The sequence below is a fragment of the Mus caroli genome, unplaced genomic scaffold, assembly GCF_978045245.1.
Source record: "Mus caroli unplaced genomic scaffold, Mus_caroli_1 scaffold_18, whole genome shotgun sequence".
NCBI lineage: Eukaryota > Metazoa > Chordata > Mammalia > Rodentia > Muridae > Mus > Mus caroli.
In genome coordinates this window covers 23115309-23133009 of record NW_028227273.1, presented here as the reverse complement: position 1 = coordinate 23133009, position 17701 = coordinate 23115309, and the positions used below count along the sequence as shown (strand labels likewise).

General features: G+C 42.3%; 1 protein-coding gene across 6 annotated transcripts in view; it reads left to right on the top strand.

Moving 5' to 3' along the window:
* The window catches only part of Clip4 (CAP-Gly domain containing linker protein family member 4), a 97454-nt gene that overhangs the window by 61889 nt on the left and 17864 nt on the right, over positions 1-17701 (top strand). For all 6 annotated transcript variants that reach the window (XM_021149451.3, XM_021149448.3, XM_029471329.2 and 3 more), the window contains 3 exons: positions 383-517; positions 3345-3468; positions 6824-6888. In XM_021149451.3, coding sequence (XP_021005110.1) covers positions 383-517; positions 3345-3468; positions 6824-6888 — 324 coding nt within the window. The remainder of the gene's footprint in view (positions 1-382; positions 518-3344; positions 3469-6823; positions 6889-17701) is intronic.

The following is a 17701-nucleotide window of genomic DNA, read 5'->3' as shown; positions in this document are numbered from 1 at the left end:
GTAGCACCAACGGTGGATCCCCGTGACGTGACAGGAGGCTGAGCTCGCTTGGCTCTGGTTCTTCACGGACCACTCTGTGTCCGAGTGGAGTGTGTGCCTGGCTGTCTGAGTGGAACTGATTCTTTTCTAGGAACAAGGTTTGTGCTGTTCCCATGGCAGTGATTTTCCTCAGGGAACGTTCTTGTTTGCTTTGAATACCTTGGCCTCCTGAGTGAGGACCACAGCCGTGACAAATACACAATGAGATATCCAACCAACCAGACTAGTTAGAACACGTGAAGTGAGTTTTAAAAACTAATGTGCTTTTTTTGAGTTTCTCCTCCCTTTGTGTTCTTTCCTCTTTACCTTCCCTTCCCATACCTCCCACCCACCACTTGAACAGGTTTGAAATCTTCAGCCACATCTGCAGCAAATAACAGTCACCGTGAAGGAGCGCTCCACCTCGGAGAAAGGGTGCTGGTCGTAGGCCAGCGAGTAGGCACCATTAAGTTCTTTGGAACAACAAACTTTGCTCCAGGTAACTCCCCTCAATAGTCTTGGTTCAACGTGAATTTTGTACAAAAGGTTTATTTAAACCTAAACAGCAGATGGGACTTAGTCTTAGGGAGGTCCTCCCTCCCTGGTTCTTGTGGCTGGTGGCAGAGGCACAGTGTGTGGAAAGTGATACAGCTGTCTGTAAGAGACTGACTGGTGTCCATGGAATGTTCCTGCGTTGTTCATTTGTCTAATATTAAAATTAGTTTTCACTTCCCTGGTTTATTCTGACTGCAGAGTGTGCTAAATTCCTGGAAAGTATTTCAATTACTCCTCCTACCCTGCCGGATAATCCTGGAGGTGAACAGATTAGATTAGATGGACCATCTTGTTTTTTGGTTTTTGTTTTTTTAAAATCAGGATGGCTTAGAGAAAAAGGCAAAGAAGAGAAAACAGTTGTTGTGTACCCTGGAATCTAAAGGAATACATGTCTGTGAACTTAAATATTCATCCCAGTTGCCCTAGTGCTGTTTCCTAAAGTAAAGATTGGGGCTGGAGAGATGGCTCAGTGGTTAAGAGCACTGACTGCTCTGGCAGAGGATCTGGGTTTAGTTCGCAGCGCGCTACATCAGGTGGCTCACACCTACCTGCAACTGCAGATTCAGGGGGTTTGATACCCTCTGGCTTCCGTGGGCATCTGCATACCCAGTGCACATACACTCACACAGTTTTATACACATACACATGAATAGAAATAATACATATTTTTTAAAAGGTAAAGATTATCTTCCTGTGTATGTCCACAGACTAGAAGCCAGTTGCATGGATCCATAGCTGTGTTTTAAGTAGCAATATGCCATATTAACACATGGTGGCATTGCAGGATTTGAGGAAAGGGTATCTAGGAGATTGAAAGAGAAAAGTTTGTAGCTTAGCATCTGTCAGGACTCATGCAAGAGCTGAGATCTTATTCTGTCTGCAGACCAACAGGTTAGCCTGCCACAGTGTCATCTGACCAAAGCTGTGACAATCCTGTGTCAGAGGCAGGAACTATGCACAACAGTAGCAGGAGGCAGAACAGCAGTATCTTTCTGTTCTGGTCCTTAAGCCCCAGTTCCTGCTGGCTGGTGTAGAGAGGGCCAGGCGGCACCTGAACACCCAGGAGCCTGTGTTCTAGATGAGCCTGAACCTTCAGAGGTTTAGTCGCCTTTGCTCTGAGCTTGTGGTTCAACATGGCTGCTGCCACGCTAGACAGAGACCATGCCAGTTCACCAGGAGTGTCCACTTCTGTGTATGAGACAGAAGCACGTGAACCAGGCATATGACTCCAGCATGCGCTCTCTTCTTTGATTAATGCCACTTTTAGTGTAAGTCGGTGCTTTATTTGAGCTATGTTAGAATTCAAGCCTCCCTTGGGCCTCTCTTACATCTCACACTAGATAGTGAGTACATAGCATAGCTCTCTGCTAGGCTGTTTTCACAACTACTGTGCCTGTGTGTGTGTAATGTATGTATGTCACACATTTTCAAGAGTTACATAGTAAACACATGGCAGTGATGTAGTCAATCACAATGGGGCTTTTAATTAAAGAAAAAAATTACATGGAAAGGCCTATCAAACACAGAAGGAAGTGAGACCTGGAAAATTGTAACTATGGTACTCAGAGATCATTCTAACAAGACTCATCTGGTCTAGGCAAGTCAGAAGCTCATAGTCTGTTTTCAAAGAATTAGTGTGGTTAGACAAAGAGGCTCGTAGGCACTGCGATATGACATAGTGGGGCCACTCAAATATAAAAGACACTGGCTGTACTTCAGTCTTTATAACTCCAATCTAAGTATCTAGAATGGGGTCAGGTGTCACATAAACCAACCACCCAACTAACCAACCAATCAACCAAATAAAACAAAAACCAAAGCAAAATGAGTGTGTATTCTAAGTTGGCTTTGAAGGTTCCTGTCATTGAAACTGACTCTGAGCTAGTAATCTGAGAGGAGTATTTTGCATTTCCTATTTGTAGTGAGTTGGTTGTATTCACACATCCATTCTTGCTGTTGGTTGTGAAAGACCAAATGATCACATACATGTTCTTTATTTGCTATTGATTGTAAAAGACCAAACGTGCTGTATGCTCCGATTACAAGCATGCGAACTGTAAGGCCTGTTTAGCGGATCATGGAAACCCCAGGAATCCCTGCTTTAGAGTATGTCTACCTAGCAAGCTACTGGAAGTACAGCCCTGTTGTTTTGGTTTTAGTCTCTCCAGGGACTTGGGATTCTCACAGCTAGCCCCATAGATACTGTCTTCTAAGGAAAGTTCTTCTATTAGGAAACCTAGGTCTTTTCATTTACTTAAAAGAGGGAGCAGTTTCACTGTGTCTTCCGTGCTATCTCTGCCCTTGTTTAATTATTTAATGGGTGTTTGTGGTGTGCTGCTGCGTGGAGGGTGAGCTGAAGAGAGCTGTCCACCTGAGGAGTCATGTCTCAGTAGCATTCCATGCTGCTCTCACTGAAGCAGGCTACGTGAGAGTCAAGGACGCTTTCTTTTGCATTACAGTCTTAAGATATATTTTGGTGGCGCTCTCCTTGCATGATGGCTAATTCCCCACAAATCTAAGTTTGTGAGTTTTATTTTTCCTCCCTTAATGTACTGCTCTGCAATTATGCCACTGATTCGTTTCTCCCACTTTCCAAATTTTCAAGTTTTATTTTATAATTTGATCATCTGAGAGCTTAATGATCATGATGATCTTCCATCATCTCGGTCATTTGTGAAAACGCCGAGCCATCCCGACTTTGGGTTCGTATTACCGCACAGCGGTTGTGAATGAAGTGCAGATGCCTTTAAAATGCAATATTCATGTTTTAGGGTATTGGTACGGCATAGAGCTGGAGAAGCCCCACGGGAAGAATGACGGTTCAGTTGGAGGTGTACAGTATTTTAGTTGCTCTCCGAGATATGGAATATTTGCGCCCCCGTCCAGGGTACAGAGGTGAGGAGAAACTGGAGTGTGCATCTATCTGTTTACAGAAACTCTGCAGTTCCCTGTGGCACACGGGTCCCCAAATCCATCTGGAAGATAAACTCAGGCGTTCCTTCAACGGGTTAACTGGCCACCTTCCTTGGAGGGAAGGCTCATGGGAAGCTAAATTTGCCTTGCTGAGGGTTTGCAATTTTAAAAACCTCCTTTCTTCCTCATTTGCAAACCCTATGAGTGTGTGTAGGCTATTAGAAGTGGCGTTTGCAGCTAAGAACAGTGCGAGGAGCAAGCTTAATCCGTCATGCAAACAAAAGTAAAAATGCCCTCTGATTGCTTCAGTCACATCCTAACTACATTAAATTTCCTGCCAGCAGGCACCCATTCACTCTCCCACAAACCTAATGGAACCAAAATGGCTTTTTCCTCTGATTTCCTTAGTTTTCAAAAATAGATAGGCAGTAGCTCTCCGGGGGTGGGGGAAGTGAAGTCTCCAGGATTTATATGTAACAGACCTCGTGAGTGTTTCCTGGTAAGGCAGTTCGTTTACATGTCACCTCCCTCTGGGTTTTAAAAGCAAGCTTATCCAGAACACAGGTCCTCATGACATTCCGGTGGAATGTGGAGCTGGGAGACAGAGGCTAGAAAAGGGGATTATAATCTCTGGGCAAGATACAACATATGTGGTGTAGTCACGCTCATGACACTGGAACCGTGTTGGTGGCCTGGGAGTTCCTACCAGTCCCCCTTTAGCTGGATGCTGAGGGTTTCTGGGCAAATTGAAGTTGTTTTTTGTTTTTTTCTTTTCTTTTCTTTTTAAATCATTTTCTCCCTCAGTTTTTTCTTTTCCTTACATATCCTCTTGGTGTTAATTCTCTTCGTTTTCAGTGTACTTGACACATTATTCCTTACAGCAGCGAGGCCTTCAGCATACACTACTTTGTAGCTCATAAGGTCTAAGTGTTGTTTCACTTGATCCTAAGAAGTCCCTGGCCAGGTGAGTTGGGAAATAACCCTGAGTGTCATCAACTCTTACCGAGCATTTAAAGGCAGGCTGCATCCTGAGCACCCGAGTGGTATACGCCATTGTCCCCTGCACACCCGAGGATCCATGAGCTGCTGTGTTTATTCCCACCTTACAGGTGGGAAAATAGTTTCCCAGAGAAAAAGCAGCAGAGCTGAAGTTGCATCTCTGGGTAATGGAAGAGCTAAGCTTGGCCTGGCTTCGTTAGCTTCCTGACTGTCCTAGGCCCATGTGTTTAGCTGACACCGTCCTCAGAGTTGTCCCTGGAACGGTGACCTAAAGCATCTTATTAGACAGGCCCTGCAATTGTCCCCATTCCACAGCGGAGGAACATCAGGCCCTGACAGCTAATGCCGTATGCTACAGTGGGGATGTGAATCCCTGGCTCTCTGGAGTCAGAAGTGAGCTCCTTGCCGTAACCTTGGAGGATTTACTGGGCATCTGCGAGTCTCCTCTGAACCCGTGTCGGGCAGGTGATTGATGCACTATCATGCATTAGTTTGATTTATCTCCCAGTCACAAGGACTGGGGTTTATCTCACGTTCAGTTACCCAGAGTGCAGGATTGGGCATGTGTCAGGCACAGTGGGTACCAGTGAGCCCCGTTGCCAGTTCTGGGCTTTTTATACAGCAGCCACCTTTTCTCTGCCTTTACTGGTGAAGTCACATTGTTCCTGTAGTTTTCTGTTCTCACTGCTGTGTTTACAGAGTGCACACGGCCTCACTCACTGTTTCTTTTGCTTTCTGGCTGGTTTTCTCCAAGGTAGAGTGTTTGAAAGCAACCCCCACTCAAGTACCAGGGCTCTGTTGAAATGAACCAGTCTCCATCCAGCTGTCTTCCTGTCATCTTCTGATTGTCTCATTCATCAGCATCAAATACTATTAAGTGTCTTTCCGTACTTTGTGCTGTGCTAGGCATTCTATGAGCAAACAAAACAGACATGGTCTCTGATTTTAAGGCATCCCCAACACAAGCCAGTTTGGAGCTCTTTAAAGGCCCCGCTAGTCTTCAAGATGGGAAGATTTTATGCTAGGGGCTGTGGGAGGCTATCTTGGTATCACACTGTGACCCCTGCCGCTTCACCTCAGCCTCATAGCTGGCTTTTTATTTCTCCCCTTGGCATTTTAAAAATTTGTGCTTGTCCCAGGATCCACCCATGTGACTTCCTCTGTTTGAATAGACTTCCCGATCTATCTGTCATTATACAATTTTCATTTAGTAAATTGTCTTGGTTAATAGCATCAGCGAATATTCTTTAAAGACAGTCTAAGGAAACTCACTCACTGTCTAACTGGTCCTCAGAAACATCCCATTCTTGTTTTGTTGCTGTTAGAATTATTTCTAATGAACCAGTCACTTACGGAAGTAGGTTCCTCTCAGCTGTCCATCACCTCTTCATCCCAGTACCTGCTGCTTACCAGGCTATGGGCTCTGTCCATTGGCCCCTCCTCAATTGTCATGTGTTGTGTGCTCTGTAAAAACGATACGCATGACCTGTGGGGTGCAGGTGAGCACACTCCAGGGACTGCGGGGGGTTTTCTTGATGGAAAAAAAAGTGTGTTGGGAGAAGTGTTTGGCAGATGAAGGTCTTGCAGATTTAGGTCAGTAAACTGTTGAAGAAAAATGAGGCTTTCAGGACCTGGCTTTTTAAAAATAACGATTTGAATATCAAAAAACAAGGAGATACTTCCTGGGAAGGTGACCTTTGCAGTGGTGGGTAGAGTTCAGCACAGAGGGCTTTGGATTATATTACTAAAAAAAAAATTATACACATGCAAAAATTCAGACAGCCTTTTTTTAAAAATTATTTTTATAATTTTAATCTTATATTTGTTAAGCTTGGTATAAGATAAACTTATCTCCGATTTTTTTAGTTTTACCTTTGAAGATAAAATTCCAAAGCTAAGTCAGAAGATATCATGGGTCCAATTCTTAGCATTGAACACCACCACCACCACCACCATCAACAGTAACAACAACAACAACAGGGCTGTGGATGCAACTTAGTGGCAGGGTACTTGCCTATCCTGTGCCAAGGCCCAGTGTAGCTCCACAAAAGCCACCAAGCAAATAAATGTCAGTAGTCAGGTCCCTGTTTCAAATGAACTGAGTTTTCCAACCTACCTGTCCTTGGTAGTGGGGCCTCCACTCCATCTGCATATTCGTCTGTCTCCTATGCTAGAGTAAAGGTCTTCCCTGGTTCCTGTGGCTGCCCAGTAGATGCTTGTTGAATGAAGGAGTGGGAAAACAAATAAGGGCTGACGTGAAAGCGACCGTGACCGTGAGAGTCCACCTTACCCAGAAGACCAGCCCCTCCTAACGTGGAGTGTTCTGTTTTATTCATAGGCTATCAGATTCCCTGGATACGCTTTCAGAAATATCTTCAAATAAACAGAATCATTCTTATCCTGGTAAGATTATGTTTTTTAAATCCCAGTTAAAATATTTCTTCACTTTCACTCACCGAGACGTATCTTAACTGCTAAATATCTGTATCAATATGTTTTTATCAAAGCGGCTAAGTGTGTCTGTATAGTGCAAGTAAGCCCGGAGCAGATCTGTTTCCTGCCTCCCAGCTCTGTGCTCACCTCCCGCTCCCCTGCCTCCCTGTGTATTTCCCACGCTAAGGTTGTGAGCCTAGGATTGGGTATTCATGACTCCTTTGGTTTTCTGATCTTTTCGGCCACTTGCAGCCGTTTGTATCAGTAAGTAGCGCTTTATTTCCATTATCCTTTCTGCTTTCAGCACTGGTGGGATGTGTGACTGATGCTTTAGCTGTTCCTTATTTCTGCTGCATCCTGGTTTTTATTATTGCACCGTTGTGCACACAAACACATGTGGCCCTGGGGTTGGTAAGCTTGGCTGCCACACCCTCCATCTTCCCGGGGGATGCAGGTGTTTGCACTGCATGCTCCCCTCAGCCACTGACTAGGCCCTGTTCCTCCCAGCCGCCCCTCTTGTTGGGCATGGAAACAGTTGCTGCCCTGCTAGATGTAAACAGTGTTTCCAGGCCTCTCAGCTTTTGGTTTGTGGAGCTCATGCATTGCCTTTTTTCTGTTTAAAGCTCTGGCTTATTCTTCCTTCGGGCGATCTGCTTCTTATCTTGGTAATTTGTAGGGTTTTTTTTCTTCTTCTATATTTTGGGAATACATCTTTCACTGGTTTACCTGTTACTAATATGTGTCAGCTGATGATATATCTTCACTTTTCTGACATTTTTTGGTGAGAAGACTTTTTTTTAATGTTTATGTACTCAAAGAATAAAGCATCTCATGGCTTGCTTTTTGTTGTTGTTGGTTTTTTTTTTTTTTTTTTTTTTTCGAGACAGGGTTTCTCTGTGTAGCCCTGGCTGTCCTGAAACTCACATTGTAGACCAGGCTGGCCTCGAACTCAGAAATCCGCCTGCCTCTGCCTCCTGAGTGCTGGGATTAAAGGCGTGCGCCACCACGCCCGGCTGCATTTTTTTATCTAAAGAATTTCCCTCCCCCAGGGACAGAAACTGTAATGCTCCTTCTTGGGCCTTTTTTTTTTTTTTTTTAATTCTGGTTTTGTGTTTCATATTTGTCAGTTTTCCCAGAATTGACTCTGTGTGTGGTAAGGGTTGGGTTTGATTTTCTTTTTCATCTGTGGGTGACTATTTATGGAAGTACAGTGACTACCCTGGAATATCGGTTGCGGTCAGCCCATGAGTGTGGCGTGTCCCCATTCTAGAGGCCATGTTCTGATGGGACCTTTCGGATGATGTATGGCTGTGGCCATTCTGACTTCTAGGTGGATGTGTCCCACTAGCACTTTCCATCATCAGAGGGGGCTTTTCCATGTGTCTGCGTCGCCTTCGCCTGCTGTGGATGTATGTGTGCATGTGTGTGCATGTCTCTGTGTGCATGTGTTTGTATGTGTATGAGTGTGCACATGTGTATGGCTGTGCTTGTGTGTGTATGTGTGTGGGTATGTCTGCTTGTGTGAGTATGTGTGTATGCTCTTGTGTACATGTGTCTGTGTGTGTGCGTGTGTCTCTATGTGTGTGTGTCCTCTGACTTTACTCTCCACTGTTGTTGGGTTGGTTATTCTTTTTTTTTTTTTAAGATTTATTTATTTGTTATATGTAAGTACACTATAGCTGTCTTCAGACAGTCCAGAAGAGGGCATCAGGATCCCATGACAGATGGTTGTGAGCCACCATGTGGTTGGCTGGGATTTGAACTCAGATCCTTTGGAAGAGCAGTCAGTGCTCTTAACCGCTGAGCCATCTCGCCAGCCCCTGGGTTGGTTATTCTTGATTCCTTTTGTTCTCACATAAACTTGATGACCATTTTGTTGAGATTCCTAGAGTAGCACGCTAGGATTTTGAGGCGGTTGGGAAGCTCTGGCCTTACTACTGTTCTGTGTGTAAGCATGGATTCTCTGTCCACTTATGTGACCCCCGAGTTGTTGTCTGTGAAGTGAAGTTGATGACTTCCATTCAGTCATCATCTGAGAATATTAAATGGAAAGTTCCATAAATAAGCAACTCATAGGTTTTCTGTGTCACATTATTCGGAGTGGATGATAAAATGTCACTCTGTCCTGCCTGGAACATGAGTTGTCCTTTTGTTCAGGGTATCTGGGTGCGTGTTGCCTTCCTGTTGGTCCTTCATAATCCTCTGGTTACAGATCAACTGTCTAGGTCCTGCTTGTGTTGAGCTAACTGTAATTTCACTTAGTAAAATATATGCTAAGGGTAGTATTACTAGTAATTTCAATATTAGACAGGTGGATCTGTGTGAGTTCAAGGCTAGGCTGGTCTACAGAGCAAGTTCCAGGACAGTCATTGCTATACAGAAAAAACCCAGCTGAAAAAATAAGTCTGCTTGTCTTTATATTTTACTCTGAGAGCTCCATTCATTTTAATTTATTGCTATTATTGATGTATTAGCAATGTTCTTTACGCTTTTACTTAGTTCCCATTCCATTTTAAATATTTATTTATTTATTTATTTTTGATGTTCAGCATTTTCTTTTTTATTGGATTTTTTATGTTTAATATTTTGTTTATAAATTGTTTTTTACTAGATATTTTCTTTATATACATTTCAAATTTCAAATGCTATCCCAAAAGTTCCCTATACCCTCCCCCGGCCCTGCTCCCCTACCCACCCACTCCCACTTTTTGGCCCTGGCGTTCCCCTGTACTGGGGCATAGAACGTTTTCAAGACCAAGGGGCCTCTCTTCCCAGTGATGGCCGACTAGGCCATCTTCTGCTACATATGCAGCTAGAGACACAAGCTCTGGGAGTACTGGTTAGTTCATATTGTTGTTCCACCTATAGGGTTGCAGACCCCTTCAGCTCCTTGGGTGCTTTCTCTAGCTTCTCCATTGGGGGCCCTGTGTCCCATCTTATAGATGACTATGAGCATCCACTTCTGTATTTGCCAGGCACTGGCATAGCCTCATACGAGAAAGCTATACCAGGGTCCCTTCATCAAAATCTTGCTGGCATATGCAATAGTGTCTGGGTTTGGTGGCTGATTATGGGATGGATCCCCGGGTGGGGTAGTCTCTGGATAGTCTATCCTTTCGTCTTAGCTCCAAATTTTGTCTCTGTAACTCCTTTCATGGGTATTTTGTTCCCTATTCTAAGGAAGAACAAAGTATCTAGCCACTGGTCTTCCCTCTTCTTGATTTTCTTCTGTTTTGCAAATTGCATCTTGGGTGTTCTATGTTTCTGGGCTAATATCCACTTATCAGTGAGTGCATATCTAATGACTTCTTTTGTGATTGGGTTTCCTCACTAAGGATGATATTCTTCAGATACATCCATTTGTCTAAGAATTTCATAAATTCATTGTTTTTAATAGCTGAGTAGTACCCCATTGTGTAAATGTACCACATTTTCTGTATCCATTCCTCTGTTGAGGGACATCTGGGTTCCTTCCAGCTTCTGGCTATTATAAATAGGGCTGTTATGAACATAGTGTAGCAAGTGTTCTTATTACCAGTTGGAACTTCTTCTGGGTATATGCCCAGGAGAGGTATTGCTGGATCTTCCAGTAGTATTATGTCCAATTTTCTGAGAAACCTCTAGACTGACTTCCAGAGTGGTTGTACAAGCTTGCAATCGCACCAGCAGTGGAGGAGTGTTCCTCTTTCTCCACATCTGCATCTGCTATCACCTGAATTTTTTATCTTGGCCATTCTGACTGGTATGAGGTGGAATCTCAAGGTTGTTTTGATTTGCATTTCTGTGATAATTAAGGATGTTGAACATTTTTTCAGGTGCTTCTCAGCCATTCGGTATTCCTCAGTTGAGAACTCTTTGTTTAGCTCTGAACCCCATTTTTAGTGGGGTTATTTGAATTTCTGGAGTCCAGTTTTTTGAGCTCTTTGTATATATTGGATATTAGTCCCCTATCAGATTTAGGATTGGTAAAAATCCTTTCCCAATCTGTTGGTGGCCTTTTTGTCTTATTGACAGTGTCTTTGGCCTTACAGAAACTTTGCAATTTTATGAGGTCCCATTTGTCAATTCTTGATCTTACAGCACAAGCCATTGCTGTTCTGTTTAGGAATTTTTCCCCCATGTCCATATCTTCGAGGCTTTTCCCTACTTTCTCCTCTATCAATTTCAGTGTCTCTGGTCTTATGTGGAGGTCTTTGATCCACTTAGACTTGAGCTTTGTACAAGGAGATAAGAGTGGATCAATTCACATTCTTCTACATGATAACCGCCAGTTGTGCCAGCACCGTTTGTTGAAAATGCTGTCTTTTTTCCACTGGTTGGTTTTAGCTCCCTTGTCAAAGATCAAGTGACCATAGGTGGGTGGATTCATTTCTGGGTCTTCAGTTCTATTCCATTGATCTACCTGTCTGTCACTGTACCATGCAGTTTTTTTTTTTTTTTTTTTTTTTTTTTTTTAATCACAATTGCTCTGTAGTACAGCTTAAATTCAGGCATGGTGATTCCACCATAGGTTCTTTTATTGTTGAGAATAGTTTTTGCTATCCTAGGTTTTTTATTTTTCCAGATGAATTTGCAAATTTCCCTTTCTATCCCAGTGAAGAATTGAGTTGGAATTTTAGTGGGGATTGCTTTGAATCTGTAGATTGCTTTCGGTAGGATAGCCATTTTTTACTATATTAATCCTGCCAATCCATGAGCATGGGAGATCTTTCCATCTTCTGAGATCTTCTTTAATTTCTTTCTTCAGAGACTTCCTTAGTTAGAGTCACACCAAAGTATTTTATATTATTTGACTATTGTGAAGGGTGTTGTTTCCGTAATTTCTTTCTCAGTCCATTTATCCTTTGTGTAGAGAAAGGCCATTGATTTATTTGAGTTAATTTTATATCCAGCTATGTACTTAAGCTGTTTATCAGGTTTAGGAGTTCTCTGGTGGAATTTTTGGGGTCACTTATATATACTATCCTATCATCTGCAAATAGTGATATTTTGACTTCTTCCTGTCCAATTTGTATCCCCTTGATGTCCTTTTGTTGTCGAATTTCTCTGGCTAGAACTTCAAGTACTATATTGAATAGGTAGGGAGAAAGTGGGCAGCCTTGTCTAGTCTCTGATTTTAGTGGGATTGCTTCGAATTTGTCTCCATTTAGTTTGATGTTGGCTACTGGTTTGCTGTATATTGCTTTTATTATGTTTAGGTATGGGCATTGAATTCCTGATAGACTTTTATCATGAAGGGCTGTTAGATTATGTCAAATGCTTTCTCATCATCTAATGAGATGATCATATGATATTTGTCTTTGAGTTTGTTTATATAGTGGATTACGTTGATGGATTTCCGTATATTAAACCATCCCTGCATCCCTGGGATGAAGCCTACCTGGTCATGATGGATGACTGTTTTGATGTGTTCTTGGATTCACTTTGTGAGGATTTTTTTTTTTTTTTTTTGGTTTTTCGAGACAGGGTTTCTCTTTATAGCCCTGGCTGTCCTGGAACTCACTTTGTAAACCAGCTGGCCTCAAACTCAGAGATCCACCTCCCTCTGCCTCTCGAGTGCTGTGATTAAAGGCGTGCGCCACCACACCCGGCTTTTTCTGAGGGTTTTATTGAGTATTTTTGCATCGATATTCATAAGGGAAACTGGTCTGAAGTTCTCTTTCTTTGTTGGATCTTTGTGTGGTTTATGTATCAGAGTAATTGTGGCTTCATAGAATGAATTGGGTAGAGTACCTTCTGTTTCTATTTTGTGGAATAGTTTGAGGAGAGTTGGAATTAGGTCTTCTTTGAAGGTCTGATAGAACTCTTCACTAAACCCATCTGGTCCTGAGTTTTTTTTGGTTGGGAGACTATTGATGACTGCTTCCATTTCTTTAGGGGAAATGGGACTGTTTAGATCGTTAATCTGATCCTGATTTAACTTTGGTACCTGGTATCTGTCTAGGAAGTTGTCCATTTCATCCAGTTTTTCTAGTTTTGTTGAGTATAGCCTTTTGTTGTAAAATCTGATGATGTTTTGGATTTACTCAGGTTCTGTTGTTATGTCTCCCTTTTCATTTTTGCTTTTGTTCATTGGGATACTGTCCCTGTGCCCTCTAGTTAGTCTGGCTAAGGGTTTATCTATCGTGTTGATTTTCTCAAAGAACCAACTCCTGGTTTGGTTGATTCTTTGAATGGTTCTTTTTGTTTCCACTTGGTAGATTTCAGCCCTGAGTTTGATTATTTCCTGCTGTTTACTCCTCTTGGGTGAATTTGCTTCCTTTAGTTATAGAGCTTCTAGGTGTGCTGTCAGGCTGCTAGTGTATGCTCTCCCCTAGTTTCTTTTTGGAGGCACTCAGGGCTATGACTTTCCCTCTTAGGACTGCCTTCATTTTGTCCCATAAGTTTGGGTATGTTGTGGCTTCATTTTCATTAAACTCTAAAAAGTCTTTAATTTCTTTATTTCATCCTTGACCAAGGAATCATTGAGTAGAGTGTTGTTCAGTTTCCACATGAATGTTGGCTTTCTATTATTTATGTTATTATTGAAAATCAGCCTTAGTCAATGGTGATCAGATAGGATGCATAGGATAATTTCAGTATATTTGTATCTGTTGAGGCCTGTTTTGTGACCAGTTATATGGTCAATTTTGGAGGAGGTACCATGTGGCGCTGAGAAGAAGGTATATCCTTTTGTTTTAGGATAAAATGTTCTGTAGATATCAATTAAATCCATTTGTTTCATAACTTCTGTTAGTATCCATGTGTCTCTGTTTAGTTTCTGTTTCCAGGATCTTTCCATTGGTGAGAGTGGGGTGTTGAAGTCTTCCACTATTATTGTGTGAGGTGCAATGTGTGCTTTGAGCTTTACTAAAGTTTTGGGGTTTTTTTTGTTTTCTGTTTTTTTTTTTAATGAATGTGGCTGCCCTTGTATTTGGAGCATAGATATTCAGAATTGAGAGTTCATCTTGGAGGATTTTACCTTTGATGAGTATGAAGTGCCCCTCCTTGTCTTTTTTGATAACTTTGTGTTGGAAGTCAATTATATTCTATATTAGAATGGGTACTCCAGTTTGTTTCTTCAGACTGTTTGCTTGGAAAATTGTTTTCCAGCCTTTCACTCTGAGGTAGTGTCTGTCTTTTTCCCTAAGGTGGGTTTCCTATAAGCAACAAGATGTTGGGTCCTGTTTGTGTAGCCAGTCTATTAGTCTATTGCCGCAGACCCTCTGGATCCCTTTGTCTGTGTGGGTCTCTGGGGCAGGTGGGCAAAGCGTAGGAGGAAATGACAGACAGACCAACAGGAGAGATTGTGTAGAATCTGAATGTATTGTGTCAGGTCCAACATCAAACTTTTTATACCAAAGAAATAACAAGAAACCAGGCAAAATACAATCCACCAAGTTACAGTGACACAATACAAAAGGAATGAATACATCAAAAGAAGGTGGGGACCAGGCTGCTGCCACAAAAGAAGGGGGCCAGGTGTAAACTAGTCTATTGTAAAACCCACCACCAGGGGTTCTGCACTAGCAGACCTTATCATGAATACTGCAATACCCCAACACCCTATTTCCTGGGTCTACAGAAGAATATACCATCTTGCTTCTAATGTGAAGCTCTATACCTATCTGTAGAGAAGATCTCTGTCTCAGTGGGATTCCCTAGTTCTATTGTTCCCTAGTTTGGGTGAGAATTGCTACTGTCCTTGGTAAATATTTTGTAGACCAGCTCTGAGTCTTTGTAATGCTTAATTAGTAACTGAATAGGTAACTTCCTTTCTGAAGTCCTGCTGGATTTCAAGCTCAGATTTCAAGTTTGCAGGCTACTGGGACCTTGGAACACTGTAACAGAATTTAATCTTAAAAGGCATTTATAATAAAATATTAAAAGAGAGCTCATAGATCCATATACCAGACTAACTCGGGAATAGAGTATGAGTATATGGTTAAATGAGAATGCCAAAACTCCAGGAGGTGAGCTTCCTTGAAACTCTTTTCCTTGTTGAGTGCTTACAGACTTTCAGCCTGTCAAGCAGACCCGACCGGAGGGCGTGGCAGTCTATGTCTTTTTATTGGGGAATTGAGTCCATTGATGTTAAGAGAAATTAAAGAAAAGTAATTGTTGCGTCCTGGTTTTTTTTTTTTTTTTTTTTTTTTTTTTTGGTTGTTAAAGTGGGGTTCTGTTCTTGCGGCTGTCTTCTTTTAGGTTTGTTGACGGATTACTTTCTTGCTTTTTCTAGGGTGTAGTTTCCATCCTTGTGTTGGTGTTTTCCCTTTATTATCCTTTGAAGGTCTGGATGCGTGGAAAAATATTGTGTGAATTTGGTTCTATCATGGAATACTTTGGTTTCTCCATCTATGGTAATTGAGAGTTTTGCTGGGTATAGTAGCCTGGGCTGGAACTTGTGTTCTCTTAGGGTCTGCATAACATCTGTCCAGGATCTTCTGGCTTTCATAGTCTCTGGTGAGAAGTCTGGTGTAATCTAATAGGCCTGCCTTTATATGTTACTTGACCTTTTTCCCTTACTGCTTTTAATATTTTGTCTTTATTTAGTGCATTTGTTGTTCTGATTATTATGTGTCGGGAGGAATTTCTTTTCTGGTCCAGTCTATTTGGAGTTCTGTAGGCTTCTTGTCTGTTCATGGGCATCTCTTTCTTTAGGTTTGGGAAGTTTTCTTCTATAAATTTGTTGAAGATATTTGCTGGCCCTTTAAGTTGAGAATCTTCATTCTCATCTACTCCTATTATCCACAGGTTTGGTCTTCTCATTGTGTCCTGGATTTTCTGGATGTTTTGAGTTAGGATCTTTTTGTGTTTTGCATTTTCTTTGGTTGTTGTGCCGATGTTCTCTATGGAATCTTCTGCACCTGAGATTCTCTCTTCCATCTCTTGTATTCTGTTGCTGATGCTCGCATCTATGGTTCCAGATTTCTTTGCTAGGGTTTCTTATCTCCAGCGTTGTCTCATTTTGGGTTTTCTTTATTGTTTCTACTTCCCTTTTTAGATCTTGGATGATTTTGTTCAATTCCACCACCTGTTTGGTTGTGTTTTCCTGTATTTCTTTAAGAACTTCTACCTCTTTAGCAGTGTTCTCCTTTATTTCTTTAAGTGAGTTATTAAAGCCCTTCTTGATGTCCTCTACCAGCATCATGAGATATGATTTTAAATCCGAGTCTTGCTTTTCGGGTGTGTTGGGGTATCCAGGACTGACTGAGGTGGGAGGGCTGGGTTCTGATGATAGTGAGTGGTCTTGGTTTCTGTTGGTAAGATTCTTACGTTTGCCTTTTGCCATCTGGCAATCTCGGAGTTCGTTGTTATAGTTGTCTCTGGTTGGAGCTTGTTCCTCCTGTGATTCTGTTAGCCTCTGTTGGTAGACCTGGGAGTCTAGCTCTCTCCTGAGTTTCAGTGGTTAGAGTACTCTCTGCAGGCAAGCTCTCCTCTTGCAGGGAAGGTGCACAGATATCTGGTGTTCAGACCTGCCTCCTGGCTAAAGATGAAGGCCCGAAACAGACCTGTTCCAGAAGCTGTGTAGCTTCTCCAGTCTGCTCCCTCACCCTTTGCAGTCCGCTCGTTTGTATTTAGGGACCTGTGCAGACTAGTCTCTGAGGGACCCAGGACCTAAATATTAATTTTTATGTATGTCTCTTTGAGAGTGGATGAGCATGTGTTGGGGGGTTCTGTGTGCCATGGAGGCCAGATGAAGGTGTTGGATTCTTCAGAGTGCAGTCTCAGGTGCTGCTTGTATGCTCTCTTGCTATGTGGGTGCTGGGATCTGAACTCTGCTCTTCAAGATTGCACAGCAAACTCCCTTAACCCAAGTCATAAATAGTGGCTGTTTTCTGTTTTCGTTTTGTTTGTTTTTGTTGTTGCTGTCATTGGTTTTGTTTTATCTTGTTTTTGATGCAGCATCTTTGCATAGTCCCGGCTAACTTAGAATTCCTTGAAGTCAGTGAGGTCTTCTCTCCTTGCTTCTGCCTCCCCGTGCTGGGATTGTGGTATGTATGCAGCACCACGCCCAGCTCTTGCTTCCTGCTTGACTCTGCTCTGCGTGCGCTCCTACCTTTTCTTTTTCTGCACTCTTTACTTCCCTACTGTGTATGAACTGCACTCTGAATATGCTACTTAGCAATCACCATAGATCCTTTAATGTACACACTTCACACTGCTTAAAGTCAATCATTCTTTTTTTTTTTTTTTTTTTTTGCTTTTCGAGACAGGGTTTCTCTGTATAGCCCTGGCTGTCCTGGAGCTCACTTTGTAGACCAGGCTGGCCTCAAACTCAGAAATCCGCCTGCCTCTGCCTCCCGAGTGCTGGGATTAAAGGCGTGCGCCACCACGCCCGGCCAAAGTCAATCATTCTTACCCTCTTCCTACACAATTTGAATCCTTAGAAGCTGAGATGTCTTGGTTCTATTTTAGCACCCCTGTAAGGTAGACATCATTATAATAGTTTTTCTGTAATATTTTATTTCACGTCTATGTTTGCACATTTATATTCATAACTTCCTCTTAGGATAACTTTGGGTTTTTTGCCTATGTATACTTTTTGTTGTTGTTGTTGTTGTTGTTGTTGTTTGTCCTTTCCAGTGGCATTTTTACTGGATATAGAATTTTGGAAGTTTCTCCCTGTAGACAGAAGGGTTAGGCTGCTGTCATGGTAAGAAGTCCAGTATCTGATCAGTCCTCACTGTTGTAGGTGGTTTATCCTGCCTTTTTGTTAGTTTTGGATGCTTTGAAGGCGTCTTCCCTTTGTACTGTGCAGTTTTATTTGGATATATGCAGGTAGAAATTTCTTTTTGCTACT